Source organism: Sus scrofa, chromosome 6 (assembly GCF_054392235.1).
Source record: "Sus scrofa isolate SSC_HxYL_T2T_F1_AM1 chromosome 6, Sscrofa_HxYL_maternal_Yorkshire_Landrace_v2.0, whole genome shotgun sequence".
Classification (NCBI taxonomy): domain Eukaryota; kingdom Metazoa; phylum Chordata; class Mammalia; order Artiodactyla; family Suidae; genus Sus; species Sus scrofa.
The window spans coordinates 84971257-84989585 of NC_139388.1; the positions used below are offsets into that span (position 1 = coordinate 84971257).

The 18329-nt window shown below is 56.2% G+C and overlaps 1 protein-coding gene across 3 annotated transcripts in view; it reads left to right on the forward strand.

Moving 5' to 3' along the window:
- Positions 1-240: 240 nt before the first annotated feature.
- Positions 241-18329, forward strand: part of EPHA8 (EPH receptor A8) — a 34113-nt gene continuing 16024 nt past the window's right edge. For 2 of the 3 annotated variants that reach the window (XR_014805123.1, XM_084958963.1), the window contains exons 1-3: positions 241-413; positions 5863-5927; positions 13164-13827. Coding sequence is in view for 2 of the 3 variants with exons in the window: in XM_084958963.1 (XP_084815089.1) it covers positions 257-413; positions 5863-5927; positions 13164-13827 (886 nt within the window). In the remaining variant the exon portion in view is untranslated. Of the gene's footprint in view, positions 414-710; positions 812-5862; positions 5928-13163; positions 13828-18329 lie in introns of those variants that run through there. The other variant, XM_003127686.6, reaches the window with a different exon arrangement.

Sequence of the window (18329 nt, forward strand, 5' to 3'; positions counted from 1 at the left end):
CACATGGCCAGCAGGGAAACCTTTGTGTGGTCCCTGAGCCCGAGCTCACGGCCGCTGCCCTCTAAGGCCTCCCTAAACTCGGGGTGCCCAACCATTGGGGTGGGGGAGGGGATATAATTTTTTAATTTTAAAAGTGCTTCGGAGTTTGTCCCTAAGCCTCCGTCTGTGAACTAGTGTGTGCATCACCGCGTGAGGCACTTAGTGGGGGCGCGTGTGCCTGCGGGTCATGTGTCTAAGAGTGAGTGTGCGCGCGCAGATGTCTCGCTCGAGTGTGTCCACGCGGGGCCTTCCTCGGTGGGTCTGTGTGTCCCGGTGGCGCGGGGCGCCCGGACCTTGGCTGGATGCGTGGCAGCTGAGACCACGTGCGGACGTGGGGCGCTCGCCTCCCCCGAAGGTGCGGGCGGCGGGCAAGGGCGAGCGTGCGCACGTGCGGCGGGCGGCGGTGTTCGCGGGTCGGTGTCCGCGGTGCGGGCGCCGTGTCCCCCCACCCGCCTCGGTGCTGATTGGCTCCGCGCCGTGACGGGCCGGCCCCCGCCCGGGGCGGCGGCGGCGGCGGCGGCGGCGGGCGCGGGTGCCCGCGTGTGCGCTGCGAGCCGGCGTGTGCGCCGGTGTGTGCGCCCGGCCACGGGGTGTGCGGGAGAGCAGGGAGCGCGCCGACGCGCGGGCCGCCGCGGCCGAGCCCAGGGTGCGCGGCGCCCCCGCCCGCCCGGCCCGGCCATGGCCCCCGCCCGGGGCCGCCTGCCCCCCGCGCTCTGGGTCGTCACGGCCGCGGCGGCGGCGGCCACCTGCGTGTCCGCGGCGCGCGGCGAAGGTGAGCGGTGGCGGTGGCGGGGTGGCAGGGCGGGGGCGGCTGAGGGGCCGGGGGCGCGGCGCGCGCTGCCCGAGCGAGGCTCAACTTCTTCCTTCCCCTGGACCCCGAATGCCAAAGGGGCTGGGATCTCTGAGCCTGGAGGGTGCAGAGGGGGCATCGTGGAAGAGACCCGGGGTTAGGGAACAGAGCGATGGCGATGGGGACGGGACTGGGGGAGAGGGACCCGAGGGCTTGAGGTTGAGGGACAGAAGCATGGGGGACAGGGGGACAGGACTGAGGGATTCAGAGCTGGGGACCGGAAACTGAGACTCGGACACTGGGGACCAGGGGACTGGACCGGAGGGGACAGAAGGCAAGAGAAGAGGTATAGAGGAGAGAGGAGACAGATGGAACAGGGGACAGGGGTGGGGACAGAGGACAGAGAGCAGAGTGACACAAGGATGCAGGATGAGGTTCAGAGGGGCAGAAGAAGAGGGGGCTGGGGATGTCATTGAGAGCTGGGGACCAGGGACTGGCCACTGAGGACCAGAGATCAGAACTGGGTTTGGGGAAAGACAAGAATGAGGGGCAGGGAACAAGAGTCTCGGAGGCACCAGGCTAGAGGGCCAAAGGACTGGGGGAGAAGGAGGGACAGCAGCTGTGGAGTGACTGCCAGAGGGGAGGCAGCATTGGTGGGCTCTGGGCAGAAGGGGCCAGTGAGGAGAGGGCGGAGGGGGCTGCAGACAGACTGAAGCAGGCAAGGCCCCAGAGAGCTGGGTCTTGCCCAGGGACAAGGCTGGGGAAGTCCAGTCACTCAGGGGACACGGGAGGGAGGTGTGGGCTGAGAAGTCAGGACCAAAAGGGTCTGGGAAGGAACAAGGAATGCTGGGAGGGGGCATCCCTCAGGCTTCCCCAGCAGCACCCTCCCATACACACACACTCCCTACACACGTCTACACACCTTAGCCCTGGACACTCCAGGTCCAGCTCAAGATGCTGCCCTGGATTCTGCATTTCACCCCAGCCCCTGCCCCGGACCTCCTCTGCTCTTGCAGCTCTGCCTCAAGGAGGCCTGACCTGGTGCCCCGTGCAGCATCCTGGGGCTGACCTCCTGGATCCAAGCTGCATTTTCACCCTGGCAGGATGAACTTCCAGATCCAGGGAGCTCCAGAGCCAAGGTTCCTCATCCACGCTCAGATACCCCCACATCCACTCCCTCACACGCAAGCAGCTCACAGAGATGCAGCCATGCCCACAACCACACATGCACAGACAGACACGCATTGGAATTCACACACATGGACCCAGGCCTGTCAAGAGTCATGTGCATGGGCAGCCCCTCCACCCCCATCCATCGTCTGATGCAGCCAGTACACATGTGCACACACACGTAAAGATGCATGCATGTGTGCAGACACCACATATATAAAAAGACTCTCAAACTTGCATTCTTGTCCACAGAAATGCATGTGCACAGAATAAATGCACACAGACATAGGTAAACTCATCATCTCCAATGGAACAGGGGCCACGCAGGAAGCTGGGACCATAGCAGGAAGCTGAGGTGGAGAGCACAGGGAGCCTGGGGGCTCCTGGGGCTGCAGCCCGTAGCCTAAGAACACAGTTTTCCTGGGGTTGGGTAAGGAGAAGAGAACGGTTTCAATATCCAGGGGGCCCACGTCAAGGCTCTGGGTGGTGGGTGGTGCACCCCCAACTCCTTCTCTAAGGAGGAACCGGCACCCTCCAGAATCGCAGAATCCTTGAGGAGGGGACTTGGACCAGGCTCACTGGTAGAGGACAGACCATTAGCCTGGCAGAGAGGATGTGTCCTGGGAGTGGCAACAGTTGGGGATAAGACCAGGTCTCAGAGAGGAAGAGGGACTTGCGGGGGGGGGGCATTGTCCAAGGGCCAGGCCACGCCTCTCTGCTCAGCACAGCAGGGCACCCACCCACAGCCAGGCTCCCCGAAGGTCCGACAGTCCTGGCTGGAGACCTGGGACAGGGGTTTCACGGAGGACAGCTGAGAGTCCCTGGGCTGGTGCAGAGCCAGAGCCGGCCAAAAAGGCTGTTGAGGGGGCTCTGTTCCCAGCTAGGGTGCCCCTATGCCAAGTCCCTAGAGGGCTGGGGACAGCCCTGCAGTTGTAGAGGTGCCCTCCAGCCCCACCAGGTTCGAAGCTCCTTATCACTTGCTGGTGTGGCTCCCCCACCACTTTGGGGGGATCTCCAAGGCATTCACATCCTGGCTGACATCCCCTGGCCACCCCGAATTCTCCAGCCTCACCGTCATGCGCCGTGTCCTCGGGGAATGTAAATCAATTTAAGTATTAGTCTCAGAGAGATGGAATGGGGGAAGGTGAGAGTGCTGGAGAAAAAAAAGAAATCACAAAATGCCTTCCACAGTCAAATAGGAAAGGCTTAGGAATTATCTGTGCTTCTCAGAGCAGGAGAGGGACCCGTTTGATCCCCAGAATAGCCAGGCAGGTAGACCCAGAAGGGGTTAAATGGTTGCTTCACTGAGGGCCCTGAGATCAGGTGTCTAATCTTCCCCTTTGCAAGTGAGGAGACAGGCCCAGAGAGGGTCATTGACTTCACAGATGTCACACAGACCTACCGTCCAGCAGTGCAAGAGGCAGGCGAGAGCCCAGCCCTGGTGAACCCAAGGATTAGACTCTCCAAGGGGACTCAGGCCCGAGCCGAGTGGGCCTAATGCTGGAATTCTCTCCAGCTCTGATGAGAGCTCCTGTGGGCCTGGAGCTGCCTATGAGAGACACCCTGTGTTCCACCTATGGAAGGGGACATGAGGTGGGGAAGAGGGGGACAGAGGAGGGAGGGGATAGACAGAGAAGCGTGTGGAAGGAATTGGAACAAGCAGCGCTGGAATCTTGGAGCTCTTCCTGAATCCCATAGAATCGACTTTTGACTTATCTTTGGATTATCTGAACCCCCTGGCTGCCTGATCAAGAATCAGCTGCAGATATGGTTGGGGGTTCCTAGAGGGGAAGGAAAGCCCTAGAACGTGGGGTCTTCAGGCCGCTGCCCCTATAGTCTGGCTTCTCTGGGGGAAAAGTCCAGGCTGTGGACATCCATTCCGATTGCCCCTACAGAGGGGCGGGTCTGGGTTGCATCCAGGTAATGCTGGAGAAGGGGCCCTCTGGCTCTGAGACCCCATCTGGGATGTGGATTGGGGTGGGGGAGCCGCACATCCCCTTTCCCCACCTGCTCCCCCAAATAGGGCCTGCTGGTCTGGGGGAAACTGCAGTGCAGCCCCCTCCCCCTCCCACCAGCCAGCAGGAGGAGAGAGCTCGCCTGACCCAGTTTTCTCTCCATTGCCTGAGAGGGAGGGGGAGAGGCGGGAAGGCTTCTTTGCCTGCGCCCCTGGCGTGGGGCCGGCTCAGCTCCGGGAAGGGAGATCCTTCTGCGGACATTGGCTCTGTCCCCTGATCCCACCTGGTCCCTGGGGACCCAGGGAGGAGCTCAGAGGCCCCTCCCTAGTTCTGCAAGTCCTGTCTCCTTCTGGCCTCTGGGGCCCCTGACAATGGAGCCGGGAGGGTGAGAGGAGGAAGAGGAAGGAAATCAGCAAATAAGAGCATCCTTCTCACTTCAGCATTTCCTGAGGACACTTGTCTCCATCCTCGAGGGGCAGGCACACAGCTATGCAGATCTCAGGCAGGAGGACACCCAACCTCCATTCGGGAAAGTTCCAGAGGACCCTACATTAACCCTCTGTGACCTGCCTGATTGGGTTGGTTGGAAGCTCGCGGTTGCTGGCTGGGAGGGAGGGTGCATCGAAGAGAAAGTGAAATGAAAGCTATGGGACTTAGAGCCCAAAGCCCTTTTGGCAGATCAAAAGAAGCAGGGGCTCAGAGAAGCAAAGGGACTTACCCAAGGACACACAGCAGAGACAGTGCTGGGTTTCAAGCCCTGATTTCTTCACAGTTTAGTGCGGCTTCATCACCATAAAGTGGGTGGGTGGGTCCTTGGTACCATGAGAGAGGCAGGAAGGCCAGGACCTAGGGACCGGGAACCAGCTTTGGTAAGGCATTGGCTCCAGGCTTTACAGTTTACCCTGGCCCACCCTTAGATATTATCCCCATTTCACAGATGAGGGAATTAAGATGCAGTGACGTGAAGGTCACTTGCTCCAAGTAGCTGTATCGTGATACGAGCCCAGCTGTGTCTGATTCCGAAGAAGGGTTCTTTTCTGTACCATGTTGTTGGTAATTTGCAGGATCTCCTTTAAGAAACTTGCTTTTCGGGCCAGCGCGCCTTCCCTCCTGCGGCGACAGCCCAGAGGTTCTGCTCCTTGGGCTCCAGCTGCCAGGGCTGGTGGCCTTGTCTGTGGTGCCCTGGCTGTCAGCCCTGCGGCTACACCTGTGGGGCTCCAGGCACATTCTTGCACTTCCCTGAGGTGTGGTGTTTTCATCTGTAAGATGGAGATGAGAATTAACACCTTTCCGCGTTGATGAGGCTCTCCAGGTCCCCACGTGGACCCCGGGACAGAGGACTTGTTGGGTGCGAGGCACCTCCGAGAGATGCTGGTGAAGCTGGGCCCAGCCCTCTGGGAGGAGATTTGACCTCGATGCAGACATTGGCAGGTGCTTTTGAACAGCATTGCATCCCATGTGTGCCCTGGGGTCAGGTCATCTTCACAGCCCCCTGTAAGGCAGGCACCACCATCACCCCATTTTTCAGAAGAGAAAACGGAGGCTCAGGGAGAGAGGAAACTTGCTCAGCTCCTAACTGACAGAGCTGGGATTCTGATCCAGGCCTCCCAGGCAGCTGAGCCCAGCCCTTAGCCATCCCACTGCACCAGCGACCCAGGCAGCCTGGCACTTGGGGCAGCTTGTATTCTGGGAGGTGAGCAGATTGTTTTTCTGGCTGCCTTGGTGGAGGAAGGCTTCAGGGACAAGAGAGAACTTGAACTGAGCCTTGGAAGGGGAAGTGAGAACACAGAGCCTGGAGCTGGCATCTTCAGGGCTGAGAGCAGAACAGTGTGGCCAGGCCGGGCTGGTCCTGTGGGACTGGGATGGGGGGCCCAGGGGTCTGATGCGTTCTCGTCTCCTGTTCTACAGTGAACTTGCTGGACACTTCGACCATCCATGGGGACTGGGGCTGGCTCACGTACCCGGCTCACGGGGTAAGTGATGGACTGGGGGGCCGGTGTTAGCCGTCAGTAAGCAGAGAGAGGCTGTGACTCCTAGTGTTATCTTCAGACAGATCAAAAGGAAGCAGAGGCCAAGAGAGGTGAAGGGACTTACCCAAGGACACACAGCAGTTAGAGAGGGAGCTGCTGCTTTCTTAGCAGCTTGATGCACATAGACCTTTGGGATTACAGAACCAACCCTGGTGCCAGGCTCCCAATTCTTCAAGTCTGGATATGGGGTCCTTAGGTCCGTGTCCTAGGCCTACAGATTCACGATGTGCCATAGCCGGGGCCAAGAAAGGCCCCAGCTGGCCTTTCACTCCACGATTGGTCCCCTCCCATGGTTGCCCCACCCTCACCAGGGGCTGCCTGGACCCCTGGAGCCCCCAATTGTTCCTCTCTTCTCGCAGGACCCTTGGGTGGCAGTGCCAGCCCACGCTGTGGCCACCCTCCCAGGCCCATCTGGTCTCCATGGTAACCCTGGGCTCAGCCCATCAGGTCCCTGTGGGTTGTGTACTCACGCGTGACCTCCTTCCCACCCTCCCAGGCATCCAGGGCTAAGGCTGCCCTGCCCCGTCCCTCCCATACTCTGACCCAAATCCCAGGGGTCAGGACAGTAAAGCCAAAATGAGCCCGTGAGCTTGGTGGGGTCCAGCTCCGCCATCCGCCAGCTGGGTGGTCCTGGGTCACCACTTCACCTCCTTGAGCCTCAGTTTTCTCGGCTATAGAAAGTGACAAGCATGCGACGACCTCATGGGGTTGGCTGCAAGGGTGAGGGAAGCGGACACATGCTCTTGGCCCTGGGCTTGGCCCACGGCGAGCCTTCATTTCTATCGTTAGCATTGTTATCAGTGTGTGTTAGTATCGCTGTCATTGTTATTCATGTGTGTCACAGTTACATCTCACCTAAGATTCCTACAAACATGCTCAGAAACACACAGGTGCGTGCGCGCGCACACACACATCCCTGTCGTAGATGCAAGCTCATCATGCACGTGCAACTTCTTTCATGAACACTTCAGCTCCGTGGCTCTGGAGACAGAGGGACAATAATATTAATGATGATGGGGCGCTGAGCTGATGTTTGTGACGGGAGTCTTTCTTTACTTCAGGGTAAGATTTTCAGTGGGCTCTCTGTGGCCTGTGACTCTGATGAGCCCCACCCCTCTCTCCTGGCAGGGGGCGGGTCTTGTTCCCAGGTAGCAGTCAGCTGAGTCTGCTGTGACGGGTCCCTGTGCACCAGGGTTCAGGGAGCTGGAGGGCTGGACCCAGGGGCCCAAGATCCTAGACGGACACCCTTCTCTGCCTGAGCAGATCAGCCCCGCCTGAGGACAAAGGCTGGGTTCTGGGGTTGTCCCTTTACCCCCCCCAGGCCTCACTCTCCCTGTGAAGTGCTCCTCTGTGTGTGTCCCATGCGTGAGCATGGGTGTGAAAGGGCTTTGGCACAGGGAGCCAGCTCTGCCAATGGCAGAGGGCTGACCCTAGAGGAGGCAACTAGCTATTGGCTGAGTCAGCATTTCCCTGAGACCCAACAGCTAGGAGGGAATGGGCTTGCCCCCCTCCAAGTGGGTGTCTCTGTCCCACTCAGAGCTTAGGACTTGGTTTTTAGGGGAGCGAGGAGTCGTAAGGGATTTGCACAGGGGAGGAATATGGCCAGATTAGTGTTTTGGACCATCAGGCTGGTAAAGATTCTTTTGTTTGCTGGGCCCTGTAAAAAGTGCCTCAGAGTTACCTCATTTTGTTTGGGAGTTAGAACAAATAATTTATATTCACATAGCTCGTAACAATTCATGGACATTATCTCATTTAATCCCCACTCCCAATCCTGCAAGTGGGCGCAGCCCTCCTGTTGCACAGATGAGGAAGCCGAGGCTCAGATCCATGAGAACAAACTTGCTCCTTGTCAGACAGGTTCCAAGTGATGGACGTGAACTCAGATCTCTCTGGGCCCAGAGCCCATGTTGAGTCCCTTGTGCTACCTTGGTCTGTGTCCACCTGTGAAGAGAGGAGGCAATCCTGCATTTTCTAGTGAGCCAGGGACCACCTCTCATCATCGTGGAGCTTGGAGATTGGGCTCGCCCAGGGAGGAAAGAAGGCTGTCTGAGTTCCCTGGCTTCATGTGCCAGGCTAGCAGGTGAAACATTACAAAAGCCCACATTTGAGTCTGAGGAGGGGTCTGGGAACCTTTGGTTTAATATGCGCCCAGCTGGGTGGAGAGCCTTTGGCGATGGTCCTTGAGGTTCTGTCCACCCCTCTGCTTCTGGAGTCTGTCAAGCACCGTGGGTACCAGGGTCATCCAGCGCTGTCTCCAGCATCACCGAGTCATCAGATGGTCAGGCAGGCAGCACTGCTTAAAGCCAACGGTGCTGGATTTGGACAAGCTGGTGCTCTGCCGTCTCTAATCAGTGTGACTCAGGCCAGTCCCTTTCCCTCGCCTCCACCTCCTCATTTATAATATGGGGATGATCACAGGACCTGCTCCATGCAGTTGTCATCTGTGAGATGAGGCAGGAAAAGGACATCAAACCAGTGAGAACCCTGAGCGGTTAAGCATCTCTGCTAAGGTCAGCGAAGTCTGGCCCAGAACTCGTGCTTTTAGCCAGGCTGCACCCTTTCCTGCACACACTGGGTGTTCCGCCTTGTCTGGTGAATTAACAGCCATTCACAGCTTTAGGTGAAAGGGCACCTTCCTTTTTATTGTTTCCCTTGATCCTCTCTGCCCCCAGCAGCAGAGGAAAGGGCAGGCATGCGCTGCGCCATTTCACATATGAGACACCCAAAGCTCAGAGAGGGAATGTAACATACCTAGGAATGCACAGCTGGTTTGCTTCCTTCTGTTCTGGGAAGGGAGTTCCCAGTGGTGGGGGGGGGGGGGGAGAGAAGTGTGCCAGATGCTAGAGAGGCAGCTGGATCGGGAATGGCACCCAGCATGGGGCAGGGGCGCCCCATGTAGAGAACTGGGCTGATTCCTCCCTTGTACCACCCTCCAAGAATTTGTGCCACACTGGGTCCGTAGCGGCCCCTAGGCTAAGCCAGCCCCTGGCACTGGTGGGGCGACTGGAGCAGGCTTAGATGGAGCTGATTAATTTATCTGGGTCCCTGGCAGGAAACAGACAGGGAGCAGCTGGCTGGCTCTTTGGTGCTCCATTAATTGTGACAATGACTTTAACCCCAGATGTGACGCAGGGCTGCCCAGAGCCCCAGCTGCAGAATAGGGCACCGGGTGGGGTCCTCCTTGTGGGAGAGAAGTGGGGCAGGATGCTACACTCCTTCAGGTGAGGCTGGCACATCCTGCTGCTTCCCCAGTGGTCCCTAGAGGCAGGCACAGGTGTATTGGGAGGAGGCTGCCAGCTCAGCATCGAATCAGTCCCATTCCTGGGGTGCCTTCTGTGCCAGGCTCAGGCTGAGCACTGTGCGGGCTTCTCCTTTTATCCCCTCAAGCCCCACTGAAGTGTGGCCTTTCTGAGCCCCATCTTACAAATTATGGGTACTGAGGATTGAGACCATATACATGGCCAAGATGAGGTCAGACCCAGGGGTTTTTGTCAGGCAGGAAAGACTTGAGATGCCCGTGGTCCCCCCTCTAACCCTCGTGGAGCAGCCCAGAACCCTGCAGATTCTCAGAGCACCATGAGGAGTGGTCTTTACCCCCTTCTTCCCCAGCCCCTCCCCTATCCCCCACCCCCCACCTCCTGCTTAATCAGTAGGTTTCTAGTTCAAGGACAATACACATAGAGGCCCAAGAGAGATCATGGCACTGTGACTCTGATGGAGCCAATACAGGGGAGCCAGCTCCTATCCCCTCCACCTGCCCTTGGCTGCCAGCTCATCCTCAGAACCCTCTGGAGTCCACTGAACTTAGCCCAACAATGACTGCTGCTGGCCAACCAGCATTCTGCAGCTGAGGAAGCTGGGGCCCAGAGAGGAGCAGCAACTTGCCCAAGGTCACACAGCCAATCCCAGAACCCAGGCCACTAGACTTTCAGATCCTTTCTCAATATTGTGTCTTCAGTATGACACTTCCACGACCAAACTGTGTTTGACAAGAACATTGCTTACACTTCCAGCCTCTGCTGGGGCTCTTCCCTCCCGTCCACGCAGGCGCAGGCGGGACCTGCATCAGCCTCAGGAAGCCTCACCACTCCCTGCTCGCTGCTCCATCCCTTTGATATGTAACCCCGCACTCCTTGTTTGTGATGGGACTGTGAGCTGCTTGGGGGGTGAGGGAGTGTTTCTGGTGCATTTCTTTTGTTCTTTCTTTTGCCCACCCCCACCCCCCACCATACAGAAGTTCCCTGAGCCAGGGATTGAACCCGAGCCATAGCAGTGACCTGAGCTGCTACAGTGATAATACCAGATCCTTAACCCACTGAGCCACTGGGGAACTCCCTCTGGTGAATTTCTTTCTTTCTTTTTTAAATAAGTGGTAAAATGTACGTTAGCAGGAAGTTCACCATCTTAACCATTTCAGTGACATTAAGTACATTTACATCGTTGTATGTCTGTCACCACCATCCACCTCCACAACTCTTCATCCTCCCAGACTGGAACGCTCTATATATCCATTCAATGTTTTTTCCCTGCTATTTATTTATTTTTTGATGATTTTTATTTTTTACATTATAATTGGTTTACAGTGTTCTGTCAATTTTCTTTTTTTTTTTAAGAATGATTTTTATTTTTTCCACTATAGCTGATTTACAGTGTTCTGTCAGTTTTCTACTGCACAGCGAGGTGACCCAGTCACACATACATGTGTACATTCTTTTTTCTCACATTATCATGCTCCATCATAAGTGATCAGACGTAGTTCCCAGGGCTGTACAGCAGGATCCCATTGCTTATCCTTTCCAAAGGCAATAGTTTGCATCTATTAACCCCAAATTCCCAGTTCCTCCCAGTCCCTCCCTCTCCCTCTTGGCAACCACAAGTCTGTTCTCCAGTTTTCTGCTGTACAGCAAAGTGATCCAGTCACACACACACACATTCTTTTTCTCTTCCATCGTGTTCCATCAGAAGTGACTAAATGCAGTTCCCTGTGCCATAGAGCAGGATCGCATTGCTCATCCACACCAGATGCAATAGTTTGCATCTATTAACCCAGACTCCCAGTTCATCCCACTCCCTTCCCCTCCCCCTTGGCAACTGCAAGTCTGTTCTCCAAGTCCATGAGTTTCTTTTCTGTGGAAAGGTTCATTTGTGCCATATATTACATTCCAGATTTAAGTGTATATCCATTAAGCCTTAACTCCCATTCCCCTCTGCCCTCCCCCCCCCAACCCCTGGCAGGTACCACTCTACTTTCCGTCTCTAGGAATCTGACTTTAAGTACCTCATATAAGTGGAAGCACATAGGGTTTGTCCTTTACTGTCTGGTTTATTTCACTTTGCATAGTAACACCCTCAAGGTTCATGCATGTTGCATGTGTCAGAATTTCATTCATTTTTAAGATGGAATAATATCCCATTGTAGGGATATACGCATTTGGTTTATCCATTCATGCACCGATAGACCTTTGGGCTGCCATGAACATGGGTGTGCAAAAGTCAGTTTGTGTCCCTGTTTTTTGTTTCTTTGGGGTATATACCCAGAAGCGGAATTTATAGTCATCCTCTGTTTAATTTTTGGAGGAACTGCCATACTCTTCTACAGTGGCTGCATCCATTTATATTCCCACCAGCAAAACCCAGGGTTCCAGTTTCTCCACGGCCTCACCAATATTTGTTGTTTTCTACTTTTTTTTTTTTTTTTTGGTCTTTTTGCCTTTTCTTGGGCTGCTCCCACAGCACATGGAGGGGTCCAATCAGAGCTGTAGCCACCAGCCTACACCACAGCCACAGCAATGTGGGATCCGAACCATGTCTGCAACCTACACCACAGCTCACGGCAACGCCGGATCCTCAACCCACTAAGCAAGGCCAGGGATCGAACCTGCAACCTCATGGTTCCCAGTCAGATTCGTTAACCACTGAACCACAACAGGAACTCCGGTTTGCTACTGTTTTGATAATAGCTAATGGGTGTGAACTATCTCATTGTGGTTTTGGTTTGAATTTCCCTAATGCTTAGTGATTTAGTGACAGCGAGCATCAGTCCATGTGCTATTTAGCCATCTGCATATCTTCTTTTTTTATTTTTTGATGGCCGCACCCATAGCATATGGAAGTTCCCAGGCCAGGGATTTCTTCTGAGCCACAGCTGCAACCTACACCACAGCCGTGGCAACACCAGATCCTTAACCCACGGCTCTGGGCTGGGGATCGAATCCATGCCTCCGTGGCCACCCAAGCAGCTTCAGTTGGATTCTTAACCCGCTGCACCACGGCAGGAAGTCCTGTGTATATTCTTTAGAGAAATGACCATTCAAGTCTTTTCCCGTTTTTTATGGGTCTGACTCTGTCATTGACTTACAGGAGTTCTTGATATATTCTGGATGTTTATCCCTTATCAGATACATGATTTGCAGATATTTTCTTCCATTCTGTGGGTTGCCTTTTCACTCTGTTGATAGTGTCACCAGTGGTCTTTGGTTTATTTCTCAATCAGTGATGCCTGGCCAGCACCTGGCACAGAAGCAGTCACACTCAACTTTTGAATCCTGGTACTCCTTTGGGTGGGACCCAGGCCAGCTCATGAGCCCCTAGCCCTAGGTTGTGGACAGAGGGAACATCAAGCCCACCAAGGCAGAGGGAGTCCATTCATCATCCTGTCAGTCAACAAGCACCAATGCAGGGGGTGCTGCTGAAGGGTTTGAGGCAGGGGCGTGACATGGTCAGGTTTGTGCATTAGGAAGTTCTCTCTGGCAGCTGATATGGAAGCTGGACCTTTGGGGTCACTGATTTCCCCAGGCAAGAGTCCCTGCTCTGGTAGTGATGGATAGCTGTGTAGAAACGAGGTCAGGGCTCTGTAGCTTTGGCCTCAGTTCCAGTCCTGGCTCCATCACTATGTGACCCCAGACAACGTGGCTCTATGCCTGAACCTCTCTGTTCTGCGTCTGTGAAAAGGTAGCAGATAACAGTTCCCCAGAAGGATGAGACACTGCGAGATCACGTCCGGAGGATGCTTAACATCTGGCAGCTAACGGCCTACTAGAAGGTCCAGCTCCTCGCGTCTGGAGAACATTCTGCCTGCTTCCCCAGGACGCCCCCGGCACAGTGCACGTGGCAGGTGGCAGGGGAGGGCCAGGTGCTGCCTCTCATTTCAGCTGGCTGTGCTCTCTCTGCCCGCAGTGGGACTCCATCAACGAGGTGGACGAGTCCTTCCGGCCCATCCACACTTACCAGGTGTGCAACGTCATGAGCCCCAATCAGAACAACTGGCTGCGCACGAGCTGGGTGCCCCGCGATGGCGCCCGACGCGTCTACGCTGAGATCAAGTTCACCCTGCGAGACTGCAACAGCATGCCCGGCGTGCTGGGCACCTGCAAGGAGACCTTCAACCTCTACTACCTGGAGTCGGACCGTGACCTGGGCTCCAGCACGCAGGAGAGCCAGTTCCTCAAGATCGACACCATCGCAGCCGACGAGAGCTTCACAGGCGCCGACCTGGGCGTGCGGCGCCTCAAGCTCAACACGGAGGTGCGCGGTGTGGGCCCCCTCAGCAAGCGCGGCTTCTACCTGGCCTTCCAGGACATCGGCGCCTGCCTTGCCATCCTGTCTCTCCGCATCTACTACAAGAAGTGCCCTACCATGGTGCGCAACCTGGCTGCCTTCTCGGAGGCGGTGACGGGGGCCGACTCATCCTCGCTGGTGGAGGTGCGGGGCCAGTGCGTGCGGCACTCGGAGGAGCGGGACACGCCCAAGATGTACTGCAGCGCCGAGGGCGAGTGGCTGGTGCCCATTGGCAAGTGCGTGTGCAGCGCTGGCTACGAGGAGCGGCGGGATGCCTGTGTGGGTGAGCGCGCCTCTGTGCAGGTGGACGGACAGCTGGGCTCAGTCTGGGCAGGGCTGCAGGGGGAACAGGTGGCAGGGTTGGCACAGTCAGCAGGCATCTGGGTGGCACACACAGCACCTGGGAAGGTGCATTCATCTCTAGTGTCCCTGTGTCACAAGGCCACCTGTGTGTGTTGTGTGTGTGTTGGGGAGATACTGGGGCCTGGTGGGATTAGAGGTATTACTGGGGAGGTGCCTGTGTTAGGGAGCAATAATGAGACCTAACTTATGTCCATCATTATTCTAGGCACTTTTCATGTATTAACTCATTTAATCCCCACAACTATCCAGTGAAATAGAAACTACTCTTACCCTAGTTTTGTAGATGAGGACACCGAAGCACAGAGAGGCAAAGCAACTTGCCAAGGTCACACAGCTAGGAAGTCACAGAGCTCCGATTTGAACCCAGGGATCTGGCTTCAGAGTCCAGGTGGGGTGGCGTGAATTGGAATCAGGGCTCGGGGTGAATGAGTGGCATACAGGGCTGCTGTGAGGGTATTCGGGCACTGGCACCCAGGGAGGACTGTGTGAGTTGGGTCCCCCTGTGTTCAGGGGACCTGGAGGAGAGGACAGCCGAGAGCACTTGGGTCATAAAATAGCACCTGTTCCCATGGATGTTCTGCTGGGATTCCCACGTCACAGAGCAGGAGCAGGTCCAGAGCCCAGGCCGTGTACATGTGTTTGTGGTCGGCAGACTCCCACGTGGGGGCGGTACAGCCAGGCATCCCGACAGCCCAGGAACACGGAGAGCTGGTGTGCACAGGCAGCTGGTGCCCCAGCTGTTACTGGTCTCGGCCTGGTCGCCCTCCGCCCTTCCTCAGTCTCCCCAGGGGCTGGACACACAGCAGCTCAGCCACTCAGAGGACAGTGAAGCCCGCTGCTGGGACCATTGGTTCTCCTGGGGGAAGAGGATATTCCCGGGCAGGGATCAGAGAGACTAGGGCCTGTCCCTGGACAGGCTAGGTGAAAACTGGGATGGGGCCCTGTTAGCCAAGGGAATACCCTCTGAGCCCTTTGCTGCCCCAAGGTCATCCAGGGGAACAGGTGCAGTTTCACGACCCAAGTGCTCTCAGCCGTCCTCTCCCTCAGGTCTCCCTGAACACAGGCAGGAACCAGACAGTCCTCCCTGGGTACCCCTGCCCACGGTACCTTCACAGCAGCCCTGTACGCCACTCATTCACCCCGAGCCCTGATTCCGATCCACGCCACCCCATCTGATAGGGCACAAGTAGGGTTCCAGGACCACAGTTAGAGGGATCTTCAGGCCGACTCAGCACCATCCCTTGGGCCAAGCCGGCAGGAAGGCCCCTTGGTGCTCACAGGACTGAGCAGGACCCAGGTTGACAGTTTCAGGTGATGTACAAGGTGACTTTAGGGTCCAAGCAGGTCCAGCTTAGGAGCTGTCTTGCCCTGAGATCTCCAGGACCAGAATCTCCTGTCCAGCCACCAGGCCCTCTCTGGCCCCTCCGTGGGGTTCTCTGATTTCCTTCCAAAATCTTTCCTCGCATTGCCAGCTGCTATTAAGTCTTCACTTCTCCCGGACCCTAAACCCCAAAGCACCTTCTGTGGCATCTGTGTTTCTGGATTTGTTCCACCTTCTGTGGCTTAGTTTTCCAGGGTCCCCAGGCCTCCAGCTTCTCCTGATTCCTTACAGACATCTCAACTTCCCCTGGGTAATAATAACAACACGCATCCCAGGCGCCTTTACAGCTTGCAAGGGGATTCCGCACATATCTATTCATTGGCCCATTGTGGCAAAGTGGGTGTTAACAGTTCCATTTTACAGATGGGCAAACTGAGGCTCCAGAGGTGGTGTCCTGCTTAGAACTCAGAGCAGGTGAGAGGTGGACCTGGGCCCTGAGCCAGGCCTGTCTTGCCCTGAGCCATGTGTACTTTTCACCTACCCCTGGCCCATCCTGACTGCATACCCTGCTAGAGCCGGCTCCCAACATCCCCTTTTTCTGATGGGGACAATAAAGTCCCTTCGCGACAGTTGTCGTAGTGTTTGCCATGTGCCGGGCCCCTTAATGAGCACATCCTGTCATGCATCCTGTCAGTTATTCCTTTTGTTGAGCATCTATTGAGTCCAGGCAGCAGGGACAGAGGCACAGAGAGAGTTGCTCAGCCTTACCATGGTCCTCTAAGCTAGGAATGATATCCCCATCTTACAGATGTGAAAAACTGAGGCTCCTGAGTGTAAGTGGTAGAGGAGAGATCTGATCCCAGATTGTCTCACTCCAGAGCCCTGCACTGCTTCCTCTGTCCACAAAGCTCTCTGTGAAGCCCCACTTCCCTCCTCCCAGTGCTTAGGAGCCAGTACAGTATAAGCTATAACAGTCGGGCAAGCCAGCCAGTGGTTACCAGCAAGCATAAGCAGGCCTCTTGTTTGTCCTGCATGCACACTTGCCTGTAGCAGGGAGACTGGTCCTCCTGACGTCGGGTTTGGGGCCTCCCTCAGAGGTGCTTGCTCCAGCCTCCTTTTTTGATAGAGGTGGGAAGTAGAGCCCAGAGAGGGAATGCGTCTTGCCCAGGGACCCACAGCATGTCAAGGGCAGGCCTCCTGGTGGAAACCCCAAGACCTGAGCAGCGGAACCTCCCCAGATCTGGAGAAGCCAAGGCCGCTCTATATCCTGATGCTGCTAGCATATTAATGAAAAAAAAAATAAAGAAATGCCAAAGCAGGGTTAGGGAATTGCAGCATATTTTGAATTTTACATTTAAATCACAATACTATATAATTATGCCAGTTGCAAGATAATTACGGGTTCTATAAAAAATATTAATTCATAGTGCACGGCAGGCACTGAGGTTTTGGGACAGGATGCCAGTTTTAAGTCACGCAAGGAGAGACTTTTCACAACCCTGTTGTTGGGTTTCTGTGATTGTCTGTTAACCTCCTTTGCAGAAGCAGCACAAGTGCAAAACTGAGGCCCTTCCCAAGTGGGAGGCCCGTGGCCAGCAGCCGTGCCAGTGTCCCCCAACTCCACCCACTCCTTGGTGGGTAGCTTGAGAGTGGGCAGGATGGGGGGCCAAGCAGGAGCTGGGCGCGGACTCAGGGTGCCTTTCCTGGGCTACTCGAGAGGTCCTCTCAAAGCTCAGCCCCCGGCCCAACCTGAGCAGGACCTCCTGAGACCTGTGGGACCCCGACCTTCTCCTTGGGCAGGTCTCTCTGAGCAAACAGGGCTGGGTGGGGGGGGTCCCGGCTTCCCCCACCCAAGCACCCCGCCACCTTCCTTCTAGACAGGGTAGAAGGAGTCCAGAGCTTGAGACCAGCAGCAGTGGCCAAGTCCACTGCCACGGCCACCCTCCCAGCCTGCAGGTCTCCGTCTCGCTAGTCTCCCCCTCACAGCTCTGCTCAGAAGTGGCCGAGCATCACTAGATTTTACAGAGAAGACCAAAAAGCCTGGGAAAGGGGACCAGGCCGATCACATGGCTTTTTAGAAGCCTTACTGAGACCACACTTGGACCTCAGAGACCCACGGGAAAATGTCAGAGCCATTCAGAGCTAGTCTAGTTTCCAGGGGGGGAAACGGAGGCCCAGAGAGGTGCAGTGACTGGCCCAAGGACACACAGCTCGGAATGGTTGATTGAAGCCCAATCCTCCCAAGCCAGGGATCAGTCAGAAAGCTCGCCACCCACATGGCTGCACCCCCCTCCCTCCAGAAAGAGGAAGGACCTCTCAGAACATCACCCAACAGAGCAGCCGCCCAGAGTCTCAAGTCCCAGTTGCCGTCCTTTCTGTCACCTGCACACAGAATATAAACCACCCTCTGCGGCCCTAATCATCTTTCTATAAATATCAGAGCTTCTCATTCTGGAGGGGCAGCGTGAACAACGAGCTCTTTTGCCTTCCTGACTGTGTTTAAAATCTGATTTAGAATTAATTTCCTTTGGTCGTCCACCGGCAGACACCTTATTTGTCACATCTCAGGCTCTTGGCGGGGGAGAGGAGTGAGGTGGCCGGGGCCTCGGGCAGCTGCCGGCCTGACAGGCGGCCTGGGCAAGGTGCCCTCGGCAGGGGCAGGAGCCCCTCCTGGCCCGCGGCCCATACCAGGCACCGCAGACTCCGGAAGCGCCCTGGGTCGACGGGCAGGGCCGGGCCCCAGCCCAGAGCCGCTCCATCTGTCTCGGCCATTAATTCCCGGCTCAGCCTCCAGGTCTCCGGGCTCCCCGAGGCCTGGTGATTAGTATTCTTATTAAGATTATTTTATTTTCATTGAGCGGATTAATCTAGCCCTGACACTTTATAGCCATATGGGTATTAGCCGAGCATGTGTGAACTGCCCGCCAGTGAGCGGCAGAATAGCGGGGCCAGCCCAAAGCCGAGGCCGGGGATTGAGAGGCTGGTGGGGGAAAGGCCCCAGCTCCGGAGGCTCCCCCGCTTGGGTTTGCATCCTGGCTCCGTGGGGAACCTGGGACGAGGCACTCAAGCTCCCCCGGCCTGTTTCCCCTCCGCCAAACAGA